General features: G+C 35.5%; 3 protein-coding genes across 3 annotated transcripts; all 3 read left to right on the plus strand.

Annotated features, from left to right (window-relative positions):
• The first annotated feature begins 207 nt into the window (after positions 1-207).
• Positions 208-5,645, plus strand: LOC128125860 (putative disease resistance protein At3g14460). Its single transcript, XM_023879644.3, has 2 exons — positions 208-4,636; positions 5,343-5,645. Exon 1 carries the CDS (start codon positions 795-797, stop codon positions 4,617-4,619), a length of 3,825 nt encoding a protein of 1,274 aa, XP_023735412.2. The 5' UTR covers positions 208-794; the 3' UTR covers positions 4,620-4,636; positions 5,343-5,645.
• A 4,148-nt stretch (positions 5,646-9,793) lies between these two features.
• On the plus strand, positions 9,794-14,787 carry LOC128132684 (putative disease resistance protein At3g14460). The gene is made up of 2 exons (XM_052769552.1): positions 9,794-13,683; positions 14,390-14,787. Exon 1 carries the CDS (start codon positions 9,842-9,844, stop codon positions 13,664-13,666), a length of 3,825 nt encoding a protein of 1,274 aa, XP_052625512.1. The 5' UTR covers positions 9,794-9,841; the 3' UTR covers positions 13,667-13,683; positions 14,390-14,787.
• Positions 14,788-18,817: 4,030 nt separating this feature from the next.
• LOC128132685 (putative disease resistance protein At3g14460) lies at positions 18,818-23,811 on the plus strand. The gene is made up of 2 exons (XM_052769553.1): positions 18,818-22,707; positions 23,414-23,811. The coding sequence occupies exon 1, from the start codon at positions 18,866-18,868 to the stop codon at positions 22,688-22,690; it is 3,825 nt and encodes a 1,274-aa protein (XP_052625513.1). The 5' UTR covers positions 18,818-18,865; the 3' UTR covers positions 22,691-22,707; positions 23,414-23,811.
• Positions 23,812-24,567: the final 756 nt, after the last annotated feature.

Here is a 24,567-nt window from a genome sequence, read left to right on the forward strand (position 1 = left end):
TGTACTTAAAAAAATTAATAAATAGTAGTCGTGTAACTTAACAAAAATTAACAAATAGTAGTTAGAGAGGTTTTAACAAGAAGGTTAACCTAAAAATACTTATTAAATAAAATCTTATAATTTTCAGTTTATTTAAAAAATAGGTAGGGGAACTCAGATCTTTTTTTTTTCATCTTTATCTAGACAAAAACTTAGATCAAATCGCCTCACCGCCAATACTCAAAATTTTTTGACCAGCGACGAATCATGGGCCAGTTCAGAAATTTCCGTCTCCGCCGCGGAATCGCCACTGGCTTCAATTCTTTAACTCTTCACATTAAACATCATGATCCGCAATGTTATCTCTATCAAAATGTAGCATGATCTGATGGCTGCCGGTGTCAGAATCGTCGGAGTTGGTAACATCGGAGAAACGCCGGCGGAAGTAGAAAGAGAAGAAAGTCATGAAGAATAGATTATTTTTGTCCTCATGGGCTGACTGAGGAGCGGGTTTAGTTCATCATTTTTCTTTGATGCAAAGAATTATCGGTCCATCGAATTTTTACATCGACAAAGAAGTTTCACTTTTTAATCTTTTTATCTTTTCGTTGAAACTCCTCAATTGCAACTAGCAAATTTTAGGCCCACAAATTTGTGGTAGGCGTTAATTTAGTCCACATATTCACTGTAAACAATAATTCAAATCGATCTCTGTTCATCCAATTCATCAACATCTCTTGATAATTGAAATCATTCTCTCTTCATCCATTTCATCCACATCTATACTATATTCTCTGCTCTTATCATTATAAACGATGGCTGAAATCGTTCTTTCTGCCTTCTTGACAGTGGTCTTTGAAAAACTGGCATCTGAAGCCTTGAAGAAGATTGTTCGCTCCAAAGGAATTGAATCTGAGCTCAAGAAACTGAAGAAGACATTAGACCAAATCCAAGATCTGCTTAACGACGCTTCCCAGAAGGAAGTAACTAATGAAGCCGTTAAAAGATGGCTGAATGATCTCCAACATTTGGCTTATGACATAGACGACCTACTTGATGATCTTGCAACAGAAGCTATTCATCGTGAGTTGACCGAGGAGGGTGGAGCCTCCACCAGTGTGGTAAGAAAACTAATCCCAAGTTGTTGCACAAGTTTCTCACAAAGTAATAGGATGCATGCCAAGTTAGATGATATTGCCACCAGGTTACAAGAACTGGTAGAGGCAAAAAATAATCTTGGTTTAAGTGTGATAACATATGAAAAGCCAAAAATTGAAAGGTATGAGGCGTCTTTGGTAGATGAAAGCGGTATTGTCGGACGTGAAGATGATAAGAAAAAATTGCTGGAGAAGCTGTTGGGGGATAAAGATGAATCAGGGAGTCAAAACTTCAGCATCGTGCCCATAGTTGGTATGGGTGGAGTTGGCAAAACAACTCTAGCTAGACTCTTGTATGATGAAAAGAAAGTGAAGGATCACTTCGAACTCAGGGCCTGGGTTTGTGTTTCTGATGAGTTCAGTGTTCCCAATATAAGCAGAGTTATCTATCAATCTGTGACTGGGGAAAACAAGGAATTTGCAGATTTAAATCTGCTTCAAGAAGCTCTTAAAAAGAAACTTCAGAACAAACTATTTTTAATAGTTTTAGATGATATATGGTCTGAAAGCTATGGTGATTGGGAGAAATTAGTGGGCCCATTTCATGCTGGGACTTCTGGAAGTAGAATAATCATGACTACTCGGAAGGAGCAATTACTCAAACAGCTGGGTTTTTCTCATGAAGACCCTCTGCATAGCATAGACTCCCTGCAACGTCTATCACAAGAAGATGCTTTGTCTTTGTTTTCTCAACACGCATTTGGTGTACCTAACTTTGATTCACATCCAACACTAAGGCCATATGGGGAACAGTTTGTGAAAAAATGTGGGGGATTGCCTTTGGCTTTAAGAATACTTGGAAGGTTATTAAGGACAAAAACAGATGAGGAAGAATGGAAATCTCTGTTGGATAGTGAGATATGGAGTTTAGGAAATGAAGATAAGATTGTTCCTGTTCTTAGACTAAGCTACAATGATCTTTCTGCCACTTTGAAGTTGTTGTTTGCATACTGCTCTTTGTTCCCCAAGGACTATGTGTTTGACAAAGAGGAGTTGGTTCTGCTGTGGATGGCGGAAGGGTTTTTGCAACACTCTGCTGCAAGAAATTCAATGCAGCAGTGGGGTCAGAAATGTTTTGAAGAGTTGCTGTCAAGGTCATTTTTTCAACATGCTCCTCATGACAAATCGTTGTTTGTGATGCATGACCTCCTGAATGACATGGCCACATATGTTGCTGGAGACTTTTTTTCAAGGTTAGACATTGAGATAAAACAGGAATTTGGGAAGGAACCTTTGAAAAAGCAACGACATATGTCATTTGTTTGTGAGGATTATGTGGTTTACAAAAGGTTTAAGCCATTAAAAGGAGCTAAAAGTTTGAGAACATTTTTAGCATTGTCTGTTGGGGTGGTAGGAAGTTGGATAACATTTTATTTATCAAATAAGGTCCTGAATGACTTACTTCAGGAGTTACCATTGTTAAGGGTCCTAAGTTTGACTCATCTTACAATAAGTGAGGTACCAGAAGTGGTGGGTAGTATGAAGCACTTGCGGTATCTTAATCTATCTTGGACTTCAATTACCCATTTACCGGAAAATGTCTGCAATCTTTATAATTTACAGACGTTGATTCTTTCTAGCTGTTATAAATTGATTAAGTTGCCCGAGAGCTTCTCAAAGCTTAAAGATTTGCAGCATTTTGACATGATGGGTAGTTTCATGTTGAAGACGATGCCCTTAGGGATTGGTGAGTTGAAAAGTCTTCACACTCTCTCCAGTGATATTGGCTTAAAATTAACCGAGCTTAAGAACTTGCAAAATCTCCATGGGAAAGTTTGTATTGATGGGCTGGGAAATGTGGAAAATTCGGCGGACGCACGTGAGGCGAACTTCTCTCGAAAAAGGTTTAGTGAGTTAGTGTTGGATTGGGGTGATGAGTTTAATGTCCTTCGAACAAAATCACTTGAAAAAGAGATCCTCAATGAGCTGATGCCTTATAATGGTACTCTAGAAAAACTCAGAATTTCTTTATATAGAGGTGTAGAGTTTCCAAATTGGGTTGGGGATCCATCCTATCGTCGGTTGACTATAGTGTCGATAGAAAGCTGTGAAGAATCAACCTCTCTACCAATGCTTGGGCAACTACCATCACTGAAGGAGCTGTTTATTGGTGGGATGAGTAAGGTGAAGGTTGTAGGTATGGAGTTTCTTGGGACCGATCTTGCATTTCCTTCACTTGAAATCCTAGAGTTTGATAGTATGTCAGGGTGGGAGGAATGGTCAACAAAGAGTGGGGCGTTTCCTTGCCTTCAAGAGCTTTGTATTGAAGATTGTCCTAATCTGGTCCGGGTCTCCCTTGAAGCACTACCTTCACTAAGGGTTCTGAAACTAAGAAAATGTGGTCATGGTGTATTGAAAAGCCTGGTTGATATAGCTTTGTCAATCACCAAGTTGGAAATAGATGATATTTCAGGGCTTACTGACGAGGTGTGGAGAGGTATGATTGGGTGTCTAGGGGCAGTTGAAGAAATAAAAATCAGCGAATGTAATGAAATAAGATACTTGTGGGAATCAGAAGCAGAGGCAAGTAAGCTTCTTATGAATTTAAAGATGTTGGAGTTAAGAAAATGTGAAAATTTGGTGAGTTTAGGGGAGAAAGATAAGGAGGATAATTGTGGGAGCAGCCTAACATCTTTTAGTTGGTTGGGAGTATGGAATTGTAACAGCTTGGAGCATTGCAGTTGTCCTGATAGCATGGAGACTTTGGATATTTGGGATTGTGATTCAATTACATCCGTCTCCTTCCCAACAGGAGGAGGGCAGAAGCTCAAGTCACTTGTCATTTGGGATTGCAAGAAACTATCGGAAAAGGAGTTGGGAGGAAAAGAGAAGACAAGGTTTCTTATAAAATCAAAAATGCAGATGCTTGAATTTGTATTTATAGCTAATTGGCCAAATCTGAAATCCATCAGTGAATTGAGTTGCTTCATTCACCTGAACAGATTATGTATATCAGAGTGTCCAGGTATGGAGTCATTTCCTGACCATGAGTTGCCGAATCTCACCTCGTTAACAGAACTAACAATTAAAAAGTGTACAAGTATGGATGCATCCTTTCCTCGTGGGCTTTGGCCTCCGAAATTGTGTCGGCTTGAAATAGGAGAGTTGAAGAAGCCCATCTCAGAGTGGGGCCCACAAAATTTCCCAACCTCACTTTCTCACTTAACATTGTATGGCGGACCATATGATGATGTGAAAAACTTTGCGCAGTTGTCCCATCTTTTACCTTCATCTCTTACTTCTCTTGGCATAGATCGATTTGAGAAACTGGATTCGGTTTCAACGGGACTCCAACACCTCACCTCCCTCCAACATCTCTTCATTTGCAACTGCCCAAAGACGGTGGATCTACCAGAAAAGTTGTTGTCTTCACTTCTGGTTTTGAGAATAGTAAAATGCCCAAATCTGAAAGAAAAGAGTTGCAAAGGAGGCTCCTATTGGCCCCTCATCTCCCTTATCCCCTACTTGGACATAGACGAGTAATTAAGTTTCATGTGAAGGTACACTTTATGCCTTTGACATCTTTTACTATGTGTAAGTTAAATGAGTGAATTTTCTCATTCAAACAGTTTATTCTTTTCATATTATCTCAATACATTAATATATGCATTTCATCCAAAATTCTACTTGTGTCTCAATGTCTGGTTGTTAACATGGATATGCACGTTGATTCATTGGATTTCATTGTTTCTTTTTTGTTGATGAAACTGATTAGGTTGTAACATGGAAGGGTCACGATGGATTGCAAAATGAATTAAAATGACTAGTGAGTTAAGTACTTTGAAATAAAAAGAAAAAGTCTTAGATTGAACTTGGATTGCTAATAGAATTATCGTTATTTGTTAAATATTTAGTACTTAAATTTTTCATGATGATGATAATAATTTAGTAACAGTATAAACAAATGATATGAATACTTTTTATATCACGAATCATTCTAATAGCTACCAGGGTTGTACCTATTTGATAATGTCAACAATTATGTTATTTATCAAGTGACTCATTTGACCCACGATTAATGCTAACTAAACGCATTAAGATTAAGTGGATGGAGCTTTAATTAAGACTCAGTATATTTGTGAAATTGTTATGAACAGAAAACTTTTTTATTTTTCAAGGTGTAGATTGTCATATTCTATTTTGAAAACAATATTTGATTTAAATTTATTTATCTTGCTGGCAAATTAATATTGACTTCTTTTCTAGATTGGATTGAACCCAAAGAGAAGGAGAGCTTGTGCTTTTCAGCACCAGAAACCCCATGAAGCATGGTCAAGGAATTATTAACCGCACATTTGTTTGTATGGAAAGACTATGTTTCAGAGTTAGCTTGAAAGCAGAACAAAAACAGAGAACTCCAACTGCTCTTCCAAGACGTTGATAACAGAGTCCATGTATTCTTGACTTTCATTGAAAACAAAGTCCATTTATCACTTTAGTACCTCATCTTGCTTTCTGAATAGATACATTTGCCAGCCAACAAAATGCATTTAGAATTTTGCTTTTTAATTACGACTCATTTTGATTTTTCTTTTTGCCGGTTTCTATTCTAGATTCTTGTATATTTCATGAAGAGATATCCCATGAACTCCATTTGTTGTCTAGGAAGACTACATTTAAGAGTTAGACTGAAGACTAAAACTAAAACAGTGAACTCCGTCTGCTCTTCCAAGAAGTTGAAAACAAACTCCTTGTAACTTTGACTTTCGCTGGTAGATGTATAGCTTTAGTAACTCATTTTGCTTTATGATAAAGTTATTAGATAGCGACAAAATGCACTTTGAATTATGCTTCAATTTTTTTACTCATTTTGGATTTTTTTTGCCATTCTCCACTCTAGGTTCTTCCATACTTTCTTTGAGCAAACTAACTTTCATAATTACAATAGTATTTGATTGACACCTAATCAAACTACCACTGTAAGTCTATTGTAGACACCGGTTGGTTGTTTAATTGAGAGTAATGTGATAGAGAACATGATAAAGAATGGGTCTTATATAAAAGAGGGGAAAAGTGAAGGGACCAAATTGTAATATTTATATTTTCTGTTTTGCACCCGATCCCTAGGCTAGTATAAATAACTGTAGTCTTAGGGTTATGGATCATTCAGTCTTTTCCATTTGCGTTTTGAGTGTTCGGCATTAGCTTGGGCAGGGTTGTCCCTTTGAAGGGACTCTCTGATTAGGTCAGGAAGAACCATTTGGGTCTTTACTGATTTTGTTCTATTTTCATTTCATTCAGTAATCAAATAGCTTTCTAGATTCTACATATCCCATACTCTGGTTTCTATCATAATGTCCCTTAGGTACTTCATCATCTCATGTCTCTTCTCCATCCATTTCATCAGTAGCTTCTTCATTCATTTGCGAGGTCTGAAAACACCATTTTTCTTACTGTTAGTATTAGTAACTGTACGGGAGGTCTCTTCACAGAATCAACAACTTTAAATCTAGAACCACCATTTTCTTTTTTACAAGTCTTCAATTCATCAAGGAAGGCCAAAATTATTGCATTAAGTTGAAATGCTAAATCAACTTTAGTCATGTGTTTACAAGTCTGTACATGATGTCTTCACCGAAACATACTAATAATTAGATGGTGAAGGTAGAAACACATACATAACTATTAATATAGAAGTTACATTTTTGTATGTTTTACACAACATACTCAATCTCTTACCAATTTACACCAAGTCCAATTGTATAAACTTATACTAAAATGCCTTCACCATGGAAATGAATTGATTTGGATTATAATTTGTTTGATGGAATCACCATAATGTCCTTTCTTTTAATTTTTATAAGGAAAATTTCATATATTATCCTTCTCAAGTTTATGTATTACATCAATATTCTTATAGAATTTTAAAATATATATATACATCATTCTAAAACTATAATATTTACATTTATATCCAAACTCAAATTTTAATTAAAAAAAAACTAATTTAATATTAGAAACTTATCTAAAGTTCAAAATAAAATAGTATGATATTACTAAAATTACCTTTCTAAATAAAAGATTAAAATTAAACAATTTTAATTATAATTAATGTAATTAAATAAGGATTGATTTGCATCATTTCTTCCGACGTGCATTATTTCTTCCTGAGCGCATCTTTATGCCTCGTAATCCTTTATATTGCGGTGACTTGACCTTGACCACACTTTACGCCTACCCATCCACATGAACACACGCTATTCCTGTCTTTACAGTTCCTCAAGTATCCTCTGAAATCAACGATATCTTGTGTGATGGATTGGAGAGCTGAATAATCTGAAACTGTAACAAGACGATTTACCTGAAACCAGATGAGAAGAGAGATTAAGAAGAGTAAGCAAAAAGAGTGCACTAATGTTGGCTGAATTCTTGTAAAAATAAACTGATTTTAGTTGGTTTATCGGTTTATGCACTGCAAGTGTTTGTGAAAATGACTCAATGAGCCCTTCCAAGATCTTTATCAAGAATTCCAATCACAATTTTGGGAACTATTGTGTTGATTACCGAATAACACACTGCTCCATTTGGTTATGGTTCTAGTTAGAGTGAACCCGCGAAAAGGACATACCAGGAGGAAAAAAAGAATCAACTTTTGTTAATAATGCCAAAAATAGCAACCTAATTTGGTTGAATGAAGAAAAAAGTGAATGTCTGTTGTTATTATGTTAATATCAGAAAGATATTTATCATGTTTAATAATATACCAACATTAGTTTTCAGGTTAAATGTAAGAAAAAAGAAAGTGACTTTTCTTTGATTTATTTATCATGGTCTATTGGATTTAGCTTTCTAAAAAGATAATGAAATATTGAAGGTAGTAGATAGAGTAGAGAGACCAGAATAAGACAAGGACGAAAAGGGCATTTCTGTAAAAACTATATAGGATCATGTAGCCCACCTATTGGTAATTCCAATGATCATGGACTACCAAAACTGGACCCAAGAACCGGAACAGGCCCATGCAAAATCCAATGTCATGACAGCTTGGCGACCCTCTAGCCCACTGAAGAGTAATGGTGGATTTGTCATTTGTATAAAACTTGACGAGGGTGAACTGTGTGGAAGGAGCTGAAGAGTAATGGTGGGCCATATGTCCCCCTTTTTTTTTTAATGTCTACCAAATACTGATTATCTTATTATTTTTAGTAAAAAATACAAAATACAATGGTAATATTTTGATAAGTAGTTTTCAAATTCAAATTGTTATCCTGTGCACGGTGGTTCAAAATTCAATGCGACTCTTGATTTAAAATTTAAATCATCCAAATTAAGCGCATGACTCACAAACAATCATCCTCTACAAACACAAAATATTGAAATGGTTTGTTAAAATGGACTCACTGTAAAAACATTTACAAATTAATATTGTTAGGATTAGTATGTCTATAAATATTTATTAACTAATAAATTAATATTTATTAATTTAAAAGGCTTCTAATACTGATTGAACTTAAGTTTTTATTATACTAAAGAGTATTGTATCCTAGGAAAATCCATGTACTATATTAATTAAATAAATCTAAAATATAAATTTATTGTACATTTGTACATAATATTAAAGCAATTTTATATACAGAAACATTTATCCATAAAAATAAGTGTTAGGGTATGTTATTAGCCCTGATTCTTAGGGGTCATCTTTTGCACTATTGTATTTAATTAGTATTATATCAGTCCGTTGGACGATTTTTGATCTATGTAAAAACGACCATTATATCATTGACATATTTTTTTTTGGATTTTATAGCATCTTCGTGTTGTTTGTTTCCATGACTGACTGCAAGCATTAAAATTTATATTTGCAAAATGTAGCTTATATTGATATTTGATCTTGACTATATATATATATATATATATATATATATATATATATATATATATATATATATATATATATATATATATTAAAAATAAAATGATTCAATATTAAAAAAAAAAATTAAATTGCCTCCTATCTTTTATGCCTACAAATATTCTTAATCACTAACATTATGACACGTTCATCATTCCACATTTCAATTTAATTTTATTTGATATATTTTTAATATATATTCTTAATGAGATAATTAAGTAAATATGGAATGTTGACAGATGTCATAATTTTAATAGATAAAAATATTTGTAGCCATATATAGGAAACAATTTAATTTTGTTAAAAAAAATTATCAAAACTATAATATTTTATTTTTATTTTTATTTTTCAACTTTATCTAAACAAAAACGTAAAACAAGTGTCCCCACCGCCAATAATGAATCATGGGTCTGAATTTTCCGTCTCCGCCTCGGAATCGTCATCGGCTTCAATTATTTGTCTCTTCACATTAAACATCATGGAGAAGAAGACGGTGGAGTAATCTGGTCCGCAATGTTTATCTCTATCAATATGTAGCATGAACCGATGGCTTCCGGAGTTAGAATCGTCGGAGTTGGTAACATTGGAGAAACGCCGGCTGAAGTAGAAAGAGAAGAAGGCCATGAATAATTTAATCCCCATATTCACTGTAACTCCTCAATTGCAACTTGCAACTTTTGGGCCCACAAATTTGTGGTGGGCGTTAATTTAATCCACACATATTCACTGTAAACAATAATTGAAATCGATCTCTGTTCATCGAATTTATCAACATCTCTTGATAATTGAAATCATTCTCTCTTCATCCATTTCATCCACCTCTATATTATATTCTCTGCTCTTGGCATAAACAATGGCTGAAATCGTTCTTTCTGCCTTCTTGACAGTGGTCTTTGAAAAACTGGCATCTGAAGCCTTGAAGAAGATTGTTCGCTCCAAAGGAATTGAATCTGAGCTCAAGAAACTGAAGAAGACATTAGACCAAATCCAAGATCTGCTTAACGACGCTTCCCAGAAGGAAGTAACTAATGAAGCCGTTAAAAGATGGCTGAATGATCTCCAACATTTGGCTTATGACATAGACGACCTACTTGATGATCTTGCAACAGAAGCTATTCATCGTGAGTTGACCGAGGAGGGTGGAGCCTCCACCAGTGTGGTAAGAAAACTAATCCCAAGTTGTTGCACAAGTTTCTCACAAAGTAATAGGATGCATGCCAAGTTAGATGATATTGCCACCAGGTTACAAGAACTGGTAGAGGCAAAAAATAATCTTGGTTTAAGTGTGATAACATATGAAAAGCCAAAAATTGAAAGGTATGAGGCGTCTTTGGTAGATGAAAGCGGTATTGTCGGACGTGAAGATGATAAGAAAAAATTGCTGGAGAAGCTGTTGGGGGATAAAGATGAATCAGGGAGTCAAAACTTCAGCATCGTGCCCATAGTTGGTATGGGTGGAGTTGGCAAAACAACTCTAGCTAGACTCTTGTATGATGAAAAGAAAGTGAAGGATCACTTCGAACTCAGGGCCTGGGTTTGTGTTTCTGATGAGTTCAGTGTTCCCAATATAAGCAGAGTTATCTATCAATCTGTGACTGGGGAAAACAAGGAATTTGCAGATTTAAATCTGCTTCAAGAAGCTCTTAAAAAGAAACTTCAGAACAAACTATTTTTAATAGTTTTAGATGATATATGGTCTGAAAGCTATGGTGATTGGGAGAAATTAGTGGGCCCATTTCATGCTGGGACTTCTGGAAGTAGAATAATCATGACTACTCGGAAGGAGCAATTACTCAAACAGCTGGGTTTTTCTCATGAAGACCCTCTGCATAGCATAGACTCCCTGCAACGTCTATCACAAGAAGATGCTTTGTCTTTGTTTTCTCAACACGCATTTGGTGTACCTAACTTTGATTCACATCCAACACTAAGGCCATATGGGGAACAGTTTGTGAAAAAATGTGGGGGATTGCCTTTGGCTTTAAGAATACTTGGAAGGTTATTAAGGACAAAAACAGATGAGGAAGAATGGAAATCTCTGTTGGATAGTGAGATATGGAGTTTAGGAAATGAAGATAAGATTGTTCCTGTTCTTAGACTAAGCTACAATGATCTTTCTGCCACTTTGAAGTTGTTGTTTGCATACTGCTCTTTGTTCCCCAAGGACTATGTGTTTGACAAAGAGGAGTTGGTTCTGCTGTGGATGGCGGAAGGGTTTTTGCAACACTCTGCTGCAAGAAATTCAATGCAGCAGTGGGGTCAGAAATGTTTTGAAGAGTTGCTGTCAAGGTCATTTTTTCAACATGCTCCTCATGACAAATCGTTGTTTGTGATGCATGACCTCCTGAATGACATGGCCACATATGTTGCTGGAGACTTTTTTTCAAGGTTAGACATTGAGATAAAACAGGAATTTGGGAAGGAACCTTTGAAAAAGCAACGACATATGTCATTTGTTTGTGAGGATTATGTGGTTTACAAAAGGTTTAAGCCATTAAAAGGAGCTAAAAGTTTGAGAACATTTTTAGCATTGTCTGTTGGGGTGGTAGGAAGTTGGATAACATTTTATTTATCAAATAAGGTCCTGAATGACTTACTTCAGGAGTTACCATTGTTAAGGGTCCTAAGTTTGACTCATCTTACAATAAGTGAGGTACCAGAAGTGGTGGGTAGTATGAAGCACTTGCGGTATCTTAATCTATCTTGGACTTCAATTACCCATTTACCGGAAAATGTCTGCAATCTTTATAATTTACAGACGTTGATTCTTTCTAGCTGTTATAAATTGATTAAGTTGCCCGAGAGCTTCTCAAAGCTTAAAGATTTGCAGCATTTTGACATGATGGGTAGTTTCATGTTGAAGACGATGCCCTTAGGGATTGGTGAGTTGAAAAGTCTTCACACTCTCTCCAGTGATATTGGCTTAAAATTAACCGAGCTTAAGAACTTGCAAAATCTCCATGGGAAAGTTTGTATTGATGGGCTGGGAAATGTGGAAAATTCAGCGGACGCACGTGAGGCGAACTTCTCTCGAAAAAGGTTTAGTGAGTTAGTGTTGGATTGGGGTGATGAGTTTAATGTCCTTCGAACAAAATCACTTGAAAAAGAGATCCTCAATGAGCTGATGCCTTATAATGGTACTCTAGAAAAACTCAGAATTTCTTTATATAGAGGTGTAGAGTTTCCAAATTGGGTTGGGGATCCATCCTATCGTCGGTTGACTATAGTGTCGATAGAAAGCTGTGAAGAATCAACCTCTCTACCAATGCTTGGGCAACTACCATCACTGAAGGAGCTGTTTATTGGTGGGATGAGTAAGGTGAAGGTTGTAGGTATGGAGTTTCTTGGGACCGATCTTGCATTTCCTTCACTTGAAATCCTAGAGTTTGATAGTATGTCAGGGTGGGAGGAATGGTCAACAAAGAGTGGGGCGTTTCCTTGCCTTCAAGAGCTTTGTATTGAAGATTGTCCTAATCTGGTCCGGGTCTCCCTTGAAGCACTACCTTCACTAAGGGTTCTGAAACTAAGAAAATGTGGTCATGGTGTATTGAAAAGCCTGGTTGATATAGCTTTGTCAATCACCAAGTTGGAAATAGATGATATTTCAGGGCTTACTGACGAGGTGTGGAGAGGTATGATTGGGTGTCTAGGGGCAGTTGAAGAAATAAAAATCAGCGAATGTAATGAAATAAGATACTTGTGGGAATCAGAAGCAGAGGCAAGTAAGCTTCTTATGAATTTAAAGATGTTGGAGTTAAGAAAATGTGAAAATTTGGTGAGTTTAGGGGAGAAAGATAAGGAGGATAATTGTGGGAGCAGCCTAACATCTTTTAGTTGGTTGGGAGTATGGAATTGTAACAGCTTGGAGCATTGCAGTTGTCCTGATAGCATGGAGACTTTGGATATTTGGGATTGTGATTCAATTACATCCGTCTCCTTCCCAACAGGAGGAGGGCAGAAGCTCAAGTCACTTGTCATTTGGGATTGCAAGAAACTATCGGAAAAGGAGTTGGGAGGAAAAGAGAAGACAAGGTTTCTTATAAAATCAAAAATGCAGATGCTTGAATTTGTATTTATAGCTAATTGGCCAAATCTGAAATCCATCAGTGAATTGAGTTGCTTCATTCACCTGAACAGATTATGTATATCAGAGTGTCCAGGTATGGAGTCATTTCCTGACCATGAGTTGCCGAATCTCACCTCGTTAACAGAACTAACAATTAAAAAGTGTACAAGTATGGATGCATCCTTTCCTCGTGGGCTTTGGCCTCCGAAATTGTGTCGGCTTGAAATAGGAGAGTTGAAGAAGCCCATCTCAGAGTGGGGCCCACAGAATTTCCCAACCTCACTTTCTCACTTAACATTGTATGGCGGACCATATGATGATGTGAAAAACTTTGCGCAGTTGTCCCATCTTTTACCTTCATCTCTTACTTCTCTTGGCATAGATCGATTTGAGAAACTGGATTCGGTTTCAACGGGACTCCAACACCTCACCTCCCTCCAACATCTCTTCATTTGCAACTGCCCAAAGACGGTGGATCTACCAGAAAAGTTGTTGTCTTCACTTCTGGTTTTGAGAATAGTAAAATGCCCAAATCTGAAAGAAAAGAGTTGCAAAGGAGGCTCCTATTGGCCCCTCATCTCCCTTATCCCCTACTTGGACATAGACGAGTAATTAAGTTTCATGTGAAGGTACACTTTATGCCTTTGACATCTTTTACTATGTGTAAGTTAAATGAGTGAATTTTCTCATTCAAACAGTTTATTCTTTTCATATTATCTCAATACATTAATATATGCATTTCATCCAAAATTCTACTTGTGTCTCAATGTCTGGTTGTTAACATGGATATGCACGTTGATTCATTGGATTTCATTGTTTCTTTTTTGTTGATGAAACTGATTAGGTTGTAACATGGAAGGGTCACGATGGATTGCAAAATGAATTAAAATGACTAGTGAGTTAAGTACTTTGAAATAAAAAGAAAAAGTCTTAGATTGAACTTGGATTGCTAATAGAATTATCGTTATTTGTTAAATATTTAGTACTTAAATTTTTCATGATGATGATAATAATTTAGTAACAGTATAAACAAATGATATGAATACTTTTTATATCACGAATCATTCTAATAGCTACCAGGGTTGTACCTATTTGATAATGTCAACAATTATGTTATTTATCAAGTGACTCATTTGACCCACGATTAATGCTAACTAAACGCATTAAGATTAAGTGGATGGAGCTTTAATTAAGACTCAGTATATTTGTGAAATTGTTATGAACAGAAAACTTTTTTATTTTTCAAGGTGTAGATTGTCATATTCTATTTTGAAAACAATATTTGATTTAAATTTATTTATCTTGCTGGCAAATTAATATTGACTTCTTTTCTAGATTGGATTGAACCCAAAGAGAAGGAGAGCTTGTGCTTTTCAGCACCAGAAACCCCATGAAGCATGGTCAAGGAATTATTAACCGCACATTTGTTTGTATGGAAAGACTATGTTTCAGAGTTAGCTTGAAAGCAGAACAAAAACAGAGAACTCCAACTGCTCTTCCAAGACGTTGATAACAGAGTCCATGTATTCTTGACTTTCATTGAAAACAAAGTCCATTTATCACTTTAGTACCTCATCTTGCTTTCTGAATAGATACATTTGCCAGCCAACAAAATGCATTTAGAATTTTGCTTTTTAATTACGACTCATTTTGATTTTTCTTTTTGCCGGTTTCTATTCTAGATTCTTGTATATTTCATGAAGAGATATCCCATGAACTCCATTTGTTGTCTAGGAAGACTACATTTAAGAGTTAGACTGAAGACTAAAACTAAAACAGTGAACTCCGTCTGCTCTTCCAAGAAGTTGAAAACAAACTCCTTGTAACTTTGACTTTCGCTGGTAGATGTATAGCTTTAGTAACTCATTTTGCTTTATGATAAAGTTATTAGATAGCGACAAAATGCACTTTGAATTATGCTTCAATTTTTTACTCATTTTGGATTTTTTTTGCCATTCTCCACTCTAGGTTCTTCCATACTTTCTTTGAGCAAACTAACTTTCATAATTACAATAGTATTTGATTGACACCTAATCAAACTACCACTGTAAGTCTATTGTAGACACCGGTTGGTTGTTTAATTGAGAGTAATGTGATAGAGAACATGATAAAGAATGGGTCTTATATAAAAGAGGGGAAAAGTGAAGGGACCAAATTGTAATATTTATATTTTCTGTTTTGCACCCGATCCCTAGGCTAGTATAAATAACTGTAGTCTTAGGGTTATGGATCATTCAGTCTTTTCCATTTGCGTTTTGAGTGTTCGGCATTAGCTTGGGCAGGGTTGTCCCTTTGAAGGGACTCTCTGATTAGGTCAGGAAGAACCATTTGGGTCTTTACTGATTTTGTTCTATTTTCATTTCATTCAGTAATCAAATAGCTTTCTAGATTCTACATATCCCATACTCTGGTTTCTATCATAATGTCCCTTAGGTACTTCATCATCTCATGTCTCTTCTCCATCCATTTCATCAGTAGCTTCTTCATTCATTTGCGAGGTCTGAAAACACCATTTTTCTTACTGTTAGTATTAGTAACTGTACGGGAGGTCTCTTCACAGAATCAACAACTTTAAATCTAGAACCACCATTTTCTTTTTTACAAGTCTTCAATTCATCAAGGAAGGCCAAAATTATTGCATTAAGTTGAAATGCTAAATCAACTTTAGTCATGTGTTTACAAGTCTGTACATGATGTCTTCACCGAAACATACTAATAATTAGATGGTGAAGGTAGAAACACATACATAACTATTAATATAGAAGTTACATTTTTGTATGTTTTACACAACATACTCAATCTCTTACCAATTTACACCAAGTCCAATTGTATAAACTTATACTAAAATGCCTTCACCATGGAAATGAATTGATTTGGATTATAATTTGTTTGATGGAATCACCATAATGTCCTTTCTTTTAATTTTTATAAGGAAAATTTCATATATTATCCTTCTCAAGTTTATGTATTACATCAATATTCTTATAGAATTTTAAAATATATATATATACATCATTCTAAAACTATAATATTTACATTTATATCCAAACTCAAATTTTAATTAAAAAAAAACTAATTTAATATTAGAAACTTATCTAAAGTTCAAAATAAAATAGTATGATATTACTAAAATTACCTTTCTAAATAAAAGATTAAAATTAAACAATTTTAATTATAATTAATGTAATTAAATAAGGATTGATTTGCATCATTTCTTCCGACGTGCATTATTTCTTCCTGAGCGCATCTTTATGCCTCGTAATCCTTTATATTGCGGTGACTTGACCTTGACCACACTTTACGCCTACCCATCCACATGAACACACGCTATTCCTGTCTTTACAGTTCCTCAAGTATCCTCTGAAATCAACGATATCTTGTGTGATGGATTGGAGAGCTGAATAATCTGAAACTGTAACAAGACGATTTACCTGAAACCAGATGAGAAGAGAGATTAAGAAGAGTAAGCAAAAAGAGTGCACTAATGTTGGCTGAATTCTTGTAAAAATAAACTGATTTTAGTTGGTTTATCGGTTTATGCACTGCAAGTGTTTGTGAAAATGACTCAATGAGCCCTTCCAAGATCTTTATCAAGAATTCCAATCACAGTTTTGGGAACTATTGTGTTGATTACCGAATAACACACTGCTCCATTTGGTTATGGTTCTAGTTAGAGTGAACCCGCGAAAAGGACATACCAGGAGGAAAAAAAGAATCAACTTTTGTTAATAATGCCAAAAATAGCAACCTAATTTGGTTGAATGAAGAAAAAAGTGAATGTCTGTTGTTATTATGTTAATATCAGAAAGATATTTATCATGTTTAATAATATACCAACATTAGTTTTCAGGTTAAATGTAAGAAAAAAGAAAGTGACTTTTCTTTGATTTATTTATCATGGTCTATTGGATTTAGCTTTCTAAAAAGATAATGAAATATTGAAGGTAGTAGATAGAGTAGAGAGACCAGAATAAGACAAGGACGAAAAGGGCATTTCTGTAAAAACTATATAGGATCATGTAGCCCACCTATTGGTAATTCCAATGATCATGGACTACCAAAACTGGACCCAAGAACCGGAACAGGCCCATGCAAAATCCAATGTCATGACAGCTTGGCGACCCTCTAGCCCACTGAAGAGTAATGGTGGATTTGTCATTTGTATAAAACTTGACGAGGGTGAACTGTGTGGAAGGAGCTGAAGAGTAATGGTGGGCCATATGTCCCCCTTTTTTTTTTAATGTCTACCAAATACTGATTATCTTATTATTTTTAGTAAAAAATACAAAATACAATGGTAATATTTTGATAAGTAGTTTTCAAATTCAAATTGTTATCCTGTGCACGGTGGTTCAAAATTCAATGCGACTCTTGATTTAAAATTTAAATCATCCAAATTAAGCGCATGACTCACAAACAATCATCCTCTACAAACACAAAATATTGAAATGGTTTGTTAAAATGGACTCACTGTAAAAACATTTACAAATTAATATTGTTAGGATTAGTATGTCTATAAATATTTATTAACTAATAAATTAATATTTATTAATTTAAAAGGCTTCTAATACTGATTGAACTTAAGTTTTTATTATACTAAAGAGTATTGTATCCTAGGAAAATCCATGTACTATATTAATTAAATAAATCTAAAATATAAATTTATTGTACATTTGTACATAATATTAAAGCAATTTTATATACAGAAACATTTATCCATAAAAATAAGTGTTAGGGTATGTTATTAGCCCTGATTCTTAGGGGTCATCTTTTGCACTATTGTATTTAATTAGTATTATATCAGTCCGTTGGACGATTTTTGATCTATGTAAAAACGACCATTATATCATTGACATATTTTTTTTTGGATTTTATAGCATCTTCGTGTTGTTTGTTTCCATGACTGACTGCAAGCATTAAAATTTATATTTGCAAAATGTAGCTTATATTGATATTTGATCTTGACTATATATATATATATATATATATATATATATATATATATATATATTAAAAATAAAATGATTCAATATTAAAAAAAAAAATTAAATTGCCTCCTATCTTTTATGCCTACAAATATTCTTAATCACTAACATTATGACACGTTCATCATTCCACATTTCAATTTAATTTTATTTGATATATTTTTAATATATATTCTTAATGAGATAATTAAGTAAATATGGAATGTTGACAGATGTCATAATTTTAATAGATAAAAATATTTGTAGCCATATATAGGAAACAATTTAATTTTGTTAAAAAAAATTATCAAAACTATAATATTTTATTTTTATTTTTATTTTTCAACTTTATCTAAACAAAAACGTAAAACAAGTGTCCCCACCGCCAATAATGAATCATGGGTCTGAATTTTCCGTCTCCGCCTCGGAATCGTCATCGGCTTCAATTATTTGTCTCTTCACATTAAACATCATGGAGAAGAAGACGGTGGAGTAATCTGGTCCGCAATGTTTATCTCTATCAATATGTAGCATGAACCGATGGCTTCCGGAGTTAGAATCGTCGGAGTTGGTAACATTGGAGAAACGCCGGCTGAAGTAGAAAGAGAAGAAGGCCATGAATAATTTAATCCCCATATTCACTGTAACTCCTCAATTGCAACTTGCAACTTTTGGGCCCACAAATTTGTGGTGGGCGTTAATTTAATCCACACATATTCACTGTAAACAATAATTGAAATCGATCTCTGTTCATCGAATTTATCAACATCTCTTGATAATTGAAATCATTCTCTCTTCATCCATTTCATCCACCTCTATATTATATTCTCTGCTCTTGGCATAAACAATGGCTGAAATCGTTCTTTCTGCCTTCTTGACAGTGGTCTTTGAAAAACTGGCATCTGAAGCCTTGAAGAAGATTGTTCGCTCCAAAGGAATTGAATCTGAGCTCAAGAAACTGAAGAAGACATTAGACCAAATCCAAGATCTGCTTAACGACGCTTCCCAGAAGGAAGTAACTAATGAAGCCGTTAAAAGATGGCTGAATGATCTCCAACATTTGGCTTATGACATAGACGACCTACTTGATGATCTTGCAACAGAAGCTATTCATCGTGAGTTGACCGAGGAGGGTGGAGCCTCCACCAGTGTGGTAAGAAAACTAATCCCAAGTTGTTGCACAAGTTTCTCACAAAGTAATAGGATGCATGCCAAGTTAGATGATATTGCCACCAGGTTACAAGAACTGGTAGAGGCAAAAAATAATCTTGGTTTAAGTGTGATAACATATGAAAAGCCAAAAATTGAAAGGTATGAGGCGTCTTTGGTAGATGAAAGCGGTATTGTCGGACGTGAAGATGATAAGAAAAAATTGCTGGAGAAGCTGTTGGGGGATAAAGATGAATCAGGGAGTCAAAACTTCAGCATCGTGCCCATAGTTGGTATGGGTGGAGTTGGCAAAACAACTCTAGCTAGACTCTTGTATGATGAAAAGAAAGTGAAGGATCACTTCGAACTCAGGGCCTGGGTTTGTGTTTCTGATGAGTTCAGTGTTCCCAATATAAGCAGAGTTATCTATCAATCTGTGACTGGGGAAAACAAGGAATTTGCAGATTTAAATCTGCTTCAAGAAGCTCTTAAAAAGAAACTTCAGAACAAACTATTTTTAATAGTTTTAGATGATATATGGTCTGAAAGCTATGGTGATTGGGAGAAATTAGTGGGCCCATTTCATGCTGGGACTTCTGGAAGTAGAATAATCATGACTACTCGGAAGGAGCAATTACTCAAACAGCTGGGTTTTTCTCATGAAGACCCTCTGCATAGCATAGACTCCCTGCAACGTCTATCACAAGAAGATGCTTTGTCTTTGTTTTCTCAACACGCATTTGGTGTACCTAACTTTGATTCACATCCAACACTAAGGCCATATGGGGAACAGTTTGTGAAAAAATGTGGGGGATTGCCTTTGGCTTTAAGAATACTTGGAAGGTTATTAAGGACAAAAACAGATGAGGAAGAATGGAAATCTCTGTTGGATAGTGAGATATGGAGTTTAGGAAATGAAGATAAGATTGTTCCTGTTCTTAGACTAAGCTACAATGATCTTTCTGCCACTTTGAAGTTGTTGTTTGCATACTGCTCTTTGTTCCCCAAGGACTATGTGTTTGACAAAGAGGAGTTGGTTCTGCTGTGGATGGCGGAAGGGTTTTTGCAACACTCTGCTGCAAGAAATTCAATGCAGCAGTGGGGTCAGAAATGTTTTGAAGAGTTGCTGTCAAGGTCATTTTTTCAACATGCTCCTCATGACAAATCGTTGTTTGTGATGCATGACCTCCTGAATGACATGGCCACATATGTTGCTGGAGACTTTTTTTCAAGGTTAGACATTGAGATAAAACAGGAATTTGGGAAGGAACCTTTGAAAAAGCAACGACATATGTCATTTGTTTGTGAGGATTATGTGGTTTACAAAAGGTTTAAGCCATTAAAAGGAGCTAAAAGTTTGAGAACATTTTTAGCATTGTCTGTTGGGGTGGTAGGAAGTTGGATAACATTTTATTTATCAAATAAGGTCCTGAATGACTTACTTCAGGAGTTACCATTGTTAAGGGTCCTAAGTTTGACTCATCTTACAATAAGTGAGGTACCAGAAGTGGTGGGTAGTATGAAGCACTTGCGGTATCTTAATCTATCTTGGACTTCAATTACCCATTTACCGGAAAATGTCTGCAATCTTTATAATTTACAGACGTTGATTCTTTCTAGCTGTTATAAATTGATTAAGTTGCCCGAGAGCTTCTCAAAGCTTAAAGATTTGCAGCATTTTGACATGATGGGTAGTTTCATGTTGAAGACGATGCCCTTAGGGATTGGTGAGTTGAAAAGTCTTCACACTCTCTCCAGTGATATTGGCTTAAAATTAACCGAGCTTAAGAACTTGCAAAATCTCCATGGGAAAGTTTGTATTGATGGGCTGGGAAATGTGGAAAATTCAGCGGACGCACGTGAGGCGAACTTCTCTCGAAAAAGGTTTAGTGAGTTAGTGTTGGATTGGGGTGATGAGTTTAATGTCCTTCGAACAAAATCACTTGAAAAAGAGATCCTCAATGAGCTGATGCCTTATAATGGTACTCTAGAAAAACTCAGAATTTCTTTATATAGAGGTGTAGAGTTTCCAAATTGGGTTGGGGATCCATCCTATCGTCGGTTGACTATAGTGTCGATAGAAAGCTGTGAAGAATCAACCTCTCTACCAATGCTTGGGCAACTACCATCACTGAAGGAGCTGTTTATTGGTGGGATGAGTAAGGTGAAGGTTGTAGGTATGGAGTTTCTTGGGACCGATCTTGCATTTCCTTCACTTGAAATCCTAGAGTTTGATAGTATGTCAGGGTGGGAGGAATGGTCAACAAAGAGTGGGGCGTTTCCTTGCCTTCAAGAGCTTTGTATTGAAGATTGTCCTAATCTGGTCCGGGTCTCCCTTGAAGCACTACCTTCACTAAGGGTTCTGAAACTAAGAAAATGTGGTCATGGTGTATTGAAAAGCCTGGTTGATATAGCTTTGTCAATCACCAAGTTGGAAATAGATGATATTTCAGGGCTTACTGACGAGGTGTGGAGAGGTATGATTGGGTGTCTAGGGGCAGTTGAAGAAATAAAAATCAGCGAATGTAATGAAATAAGATACTTGTGGGAATCAGAAGCAGAGGCAAGTAAGCTTCTTATGAATTTAAAGATGTTGGAGTTAAGAAAATGTGAAAATTTGGTGAGTTTAGGGGAGAAAGATAAGGAGGATAATTGTGGGAGCAGCCTAACATCTTTTAGTTGGTTGGGAGTATGGAATTGTAACAGCTTGGAGCATTGCAGTTGTCCTGATAGCATGGAGACTTTGGATATTTGGGATTGTGATTCAATTACATCCGTCTCCTTCCCAACAGGAGGAGGGCAGAAGCTCAAGTCACTTGTCATTTGGGATTGCAAGAAACTATCGGAAAAGGAGTTGGGAGGAAAAGAGAAGACAAGGTTTCTTATAAAATCAAAAATGCAGATGCTTGAATTTGTATTTATAGCTAATTGGCCAAATCTGAAATCCATCAGTGAATTGAGTTGCTTCATTCACCTGAACAGATTATGTATATCAGAGTGTCCAGGTATGGAGTCATTTCCTGACCATGAGTTGCCGAATCTCACCTCGTTAACAGAACTAACAATTAAAAAGTGTACAAGTATGGATGCATCCTTTCCTCGTGGGCTTTGGCCTCCGAAATTGTGTCGGCTTGAAATAGGAGAGTTGAAGAAGCCCATCTCAGAGTGGGGCCCACAGAATTTCCCAACCTCACTTTCTCACTTAACATTGTATGGCGGACCATATGATGATGTGAAAAACTTTGCGCAGTTGTCCCATCTTTTACCTTCATCTCTTACTTCTCTTGGCATAGATCGATTTGAGAAACTGGATTCGGTTTCAACGGGACTCCAACACCTCACCTCCCTCCAACATCTCTTCATTTGCAACTGCCCAAAGACGGTGGATCTACCAGAAAAGTTGTTGTCTTCACTTCTGGTTTTGAGAATAGTAAAATGCCCAAATCTGAAAGAAAAGAGTTGCAAAGGAGGCTCCTATTGGCCCCTCATCTCCCTTATCCCCTACTTGGACATAGACGAGTAATTAAGTTTCATGTGAAGGTACACTTTATGCCTTTGACATCTTTTACTATGTGTAAGTTAAATGAGTGAATTTTCTCATTCAAACAGTTTATTCTTTTCATATTATCTCAATACATTAATATATGCATTTCATCCAAAATTCTACTTGTGTCTCAATGTCTGGTTGTTAACATGGATATGCACGTTGATTCATTGGATTTCATTGTTTCTTTTTTGTTGATGAAACTGATTAGGTTGTAACATGGAAGGGTCACGATGGATTGCAAAATGAATTAAAATGACTAGTGAGTTAAGTACTTTGAAATAAAAAGAAAAAGTCTTAGATTGAACTTGGATTGCTAATAGAATTATCGTTATTTGTTAAATATTTAGTACTTAAATTTTTCATGATGATGATAATAATTTAGTAACAGTATAAACAAATGATATGAATACTTTTTATATCACGAATCATTCTAATAGCTACCAGGGTTGTACCTATTTGATAATGTCAACAATTATGTTATTTATCAAGTGACTCATTTGACCCACGATTAATGCTAACTAAACGCATTAAGATTAAGTGGATGGAGCTTTAATTAAGACTCAGTATATTTGTGAAATTGTTATGAACAGAAAACTTTTTTATTTTTCAAGGTGTAGATTGTCATATTCTATTTTGAAAACAATATTTGATTTAAATTTATTTATCTTGCTGGCAAATTAATATTGACTTCTTTTCTAGATTGGATTGAACCCAAAGAGAAGGAGAGCTTGTGCTTTTCAGCACCAGAAACCCCATGAAGCATGGTCAAGGAATTATTAACCGCACATTTGTTTGTATGGAAAGACTATGTTTCAGAGTTAGCTTGAAAGCAGAACAAAAACAGAGAACTCCAACTGCTCTTCCAAGACGTTGATAACAGAGTCCATGTATTCTTGACTTTCATTGAAAACAAAGTCCATTTATCACTTTAGTACCTCATCTTGCTTTCTGAATAGATACATTTGCCAGCCAACAAAATGCATTTAGAATTTTGCTTTTTAATTACGACTCATTTTGATTTTTCTTTTTGCCGGTTTCTATTCTAGATTCTTGTATATTTCATGAAGAGATATCCCATGAACTCCATTTGTTGTCTAGGAAGACTACATTTAAGAGTTAGACTGAAGACTAAAACTAAAACAGTGAACTCCGTCTGCTCTTCCAAGAAGTTGAAAACAAACTCCTTGTAACTTTGACTTTCGCTGGTAGATGTATAGCTTTAGTAACTCATTTTGCTTTATGATAAAGTTATTAGATAGCGACAAAATGCACTTTGAATTATGCTTCAATTTTTTTACTCATTTTGGATTTTTTTTGCCATTCTCCACTCTAGGTTCTTCCATACTTTCTTTGAGCAAACTAACTTTCATAATTACAATAGTATTTGATTGACACCTAATCAAACTACCACTGTAAGTCTATTGTAGACACCGGTTGGTTGTTTAATTGAGAGTAATGTGATAGAGAACATGATAAAGAATGGGTCTTATATAAAAGAGGGGAAAAGTGAAGGGACCAAATTGTAATATTTATATTTTCTGTTTTGCACCCGATCCCTAGGCTAGTATAAATAACTGTAGTCTTAGGGTTATGGATCATTCAGTCTTTTCCATTTGCGTTTTGAGTGTTCGGCATTAGCTTGGGCAGGGTTGTCCCTTTGAAGGGACTCTCTGATTAGGTCAGGAAGAACCATTTGGGTCTTTACTGATTTTGTTCTATTTTCATTTCATTCAGTAATCAAATAGCTTTCTAGATTCTACATATCCCATACTCTGGTTTCTATCATAATGTCCCTTAGGTACTTCATCATCTCATGTCTCTTCTCCATCCATTTCATCAGTAGCTTCTTCATT

Source organism: Lactuca sativa, chromosome 3 (genome assembly GCF_002870075.4).
Source record: "Lactuca sativa cultivar Salinas chromosome 3, Lsat_Salinas_v11, whole genome shotgun sequence".
NCBI classification, from domain to species: Eukaryota; Viridiplantae; Streptophyta; class Magnoliopsida; order Asterales; family Asteraceae; genus Lactuca; species Lactuca sativa.